Source organism: Callithrix jacchus, chromosome 1 (genome assembly GCF_049354715.1).
Source record: "Callithrix jacchus isolate 240 chromosome 1, calJac240_pri, whole genome shotgun sequence".
In the NCBI taxonomy this organism is placed as follows: Eukaryota; Metazoa; Chordata; class Mammalia; order Primates; family Cebidae; genus Callithrix; species Callithrix jacchus.
Window position 1 is genome coordinate 127,982,362 of NC_133502.1, and position 2,483 is coordinate 127,984,844.

A 2,483-nucleotide genomic window follows, 5' to 3' on the forward strand; every position below is an offset into this window, starting at 1 on the left:
TTCTGCTGTGGTCTCTACCCTGTTGCCATGGGCTACGCCCTGTGGTGGAGTCTCTCTGTTGTACCGGGTTGCCTCAGCAACGGCAGACTGCATCAGCAATGGGCGTGTACCTCAGTAGGGGCTGATTGCCTCGGTAATGGATGACGCCCCTCCCCAATGGAGCTGTGCTTTAAAAAAAAACCTTTTCACCAGGAGCGTTTGGAATCGCCGTTTTGTTTGTCGCACTGCTCTCCCCCAAACGCTGAGTCCCTGGGATTTCCTGGGCTGGGTCACAGTTCAAGACCCGTTCAGTCTCAAGTTCAGCCCACTCGGGTCTCAGTTTGCCGGTTCAACAGGGCACCCGTAACAGTGCGCTTTTGTATGGAGCACTGTGGAGTGCCTCTGTGCTCCGGCATGGGCCGGAGCCACACCGGCTGCCGGCTGCACCAGCCGAGACCTCTGCCTGGCGTCCCGTGTCTCTTGTACCTGGGAATTTCCCCATTCTGTGGGCAACTAAGATCCGTCTGGAAATGCTTCCCCGACTCGCTCTCTCTGTGCGTCCAGCGAGAGCTTCAATCCTGGGTTGTTCTCACAGTGCCATCTTGAGTCCTCCCTTTTTTTCTTAAATGACTTTTTATTTCTAATTTTTTGGGTACTTAGTAAGTGTATATATTTGTTGGTTACATGAGATATTTTGATACACTCATGCAATGAGTATACCTGCATTGCTTGATATCAATTCCAAAATATGCCACGTTGATACTCACTTTATATATATATTATGTAAATGGAATGAATGAATAGGTAAGTGAATAGTACCATCCATTCTTTGATTTGGTTCAGAAAACTAGTGTTTGAATTTTGGTTTTAGAATAAACAACTGCAAGAAGTTTTGTTTGAAAAAATTTAATAAATAATAAAATGTAATATTTAACAGAATAGAAAGCTAAACATGTTTTCTAATCTTAATACAATGTAAAGGCAAATATTTGTTATATAAGAATGTAAATATTATAAATGTGATAAAATACAAGAATAAATAAATGAATAAAAATAAATAACATCTTAAAGACTGATGCCCCTGGACCTAAGTCTTTTTAACATATACTTGATTAATATACTGACAAAGTATTTGCAGAATTAATTCAATCAATTCTGTGATTAAAGCAGAAATCAAAGTCTTTTGAAATGACCAGAGTCACATGTGCAAGTGCTATATGGCAAATTAGTCAATGAGAATCATTTCAAGATGAGCCCAGGTCTCCATCTTTACTTCTTAATCTTTCTTGCAAGTTTGTTGCTAAGAACAAGGATCTCAAGATTTCCACTCTGACAACTTCCCAGGCACAGTCACTGTATTTCTTCTCTTTCAGGTAGACGTGGATTCCCTGGAAGTACATCCTTAAGGTCAGTGCAGGGCTCCTAATCGCCCCAGCAGATTCTCCTTCTCCCATTACCTGCACCAAGCAGGTCTCCAGGTGTGCCAGTTGCTGATGAAGTCCAGCGTGGAGTTGGTCTAAAAGGGTCGTGTTCCAGGCAGCAGAGGAGTGCTCTGTGAGGAAGAGGTTGAAGATCTGCTGCAGCATCTCATGGAAAACAGACATGGCCTGGGCCTTCTGCACCTGGCTTCCTTCCATCATCTCCTGGGGGAACTTGAAGTTTCTTCTGTCCTTGAGACACAAGAAAGTGGAGATTCTCCTCATTTGGTGCAGAAGCACCAAGATGTTCCTGTTAAGTTGGCCATGGTTCTGAGCCAGATCACAGGCCTGAGATCCAACAGGGCTATAGCTGGTCACCACTAGAGCCACTAGCAGAGGGAACAGGTGAGCCATTGGGAAATGTGAGTGCTGCAGGTTTTACTGAGCTGGAATAGGGCTTAACCTTGGACCCTAGGTTTTCTGAAGACATTCCTTGTATGCATGGCTTTTTATAGGAAACAAATAATTTTCATTTTCTGAACATTTATCTGTACTTTCACTTTCTTTTTTTTGTTTTCATGTGTGTGTTCTCCCTAGGACCTTAGAAGGATAACAATAATCTCTTAATTTTGGATTAGAAGTTTATTTTTCCCAGTAACCTTCAGCTGTGTCAATACAAATGGATACTTAATCAAATGAAAAACATTTTGGTATTAAAGTCATAAGTGTATATACTATATGTATGTAAATAATCTGACACACTCACATTACACTAACTTTATATATAATACATATTTATATATACATACTGTATACAGTGAATATATGTATATATAATATATACAGTGTGTGTATATATATATGTTCATATGTATATATGAAAAATTCCTTTTCTCTGTTCTAGAAACAAAATTTTAACACTTATCCATTTTTCCCCTCCTAATTTTACATAGAAAGTCAGGTCCTATGGGTTTCTATATTTGCTTACCAGATCATCTGCAGCAAATAAGCTCTTTAGAACAAATAACGGGATTTTGCTGTTTGTTTTTTAGAGAAGAGGTCTTACTCTGTCACCCAGGTTGGAGT

General features: G+C 40.4%; 1 protein-coding gene across 1 annotated transcript; it reads right to left on the reverse strand.

The window, feature by feature from the left end:
• Positions 1–873: 873 nt before the first annotated feature.
• IFNW1 (interferon omega 1) lies at positions 874–2,073 on the reverse strand. Its single transcript, XM_008997658.5, has one exon. It carries the CDS (start codon positions 1,809–1,811, stop codon positions 1,224–1,226), a length of 588 nt encoding a protein of 195 aa, XP_008995906.2. The 5' UTR covers positions 1,812–2,073; the 3' UTR covers positions 874–1,223.
• Positions 2,074–2,483: the final 410 nt, after the last annotated feature.

Bases quoted from the DNA above. Each gene is read 5' to 3' on its own strand.
- IFNW1 (XM_008997658.5), bottom strand. From the start codon at position 1,811: ATGGCTCACCTGTTCCCTCTGCTAGTGGCTCTAGTGGTGACCAGCTAT.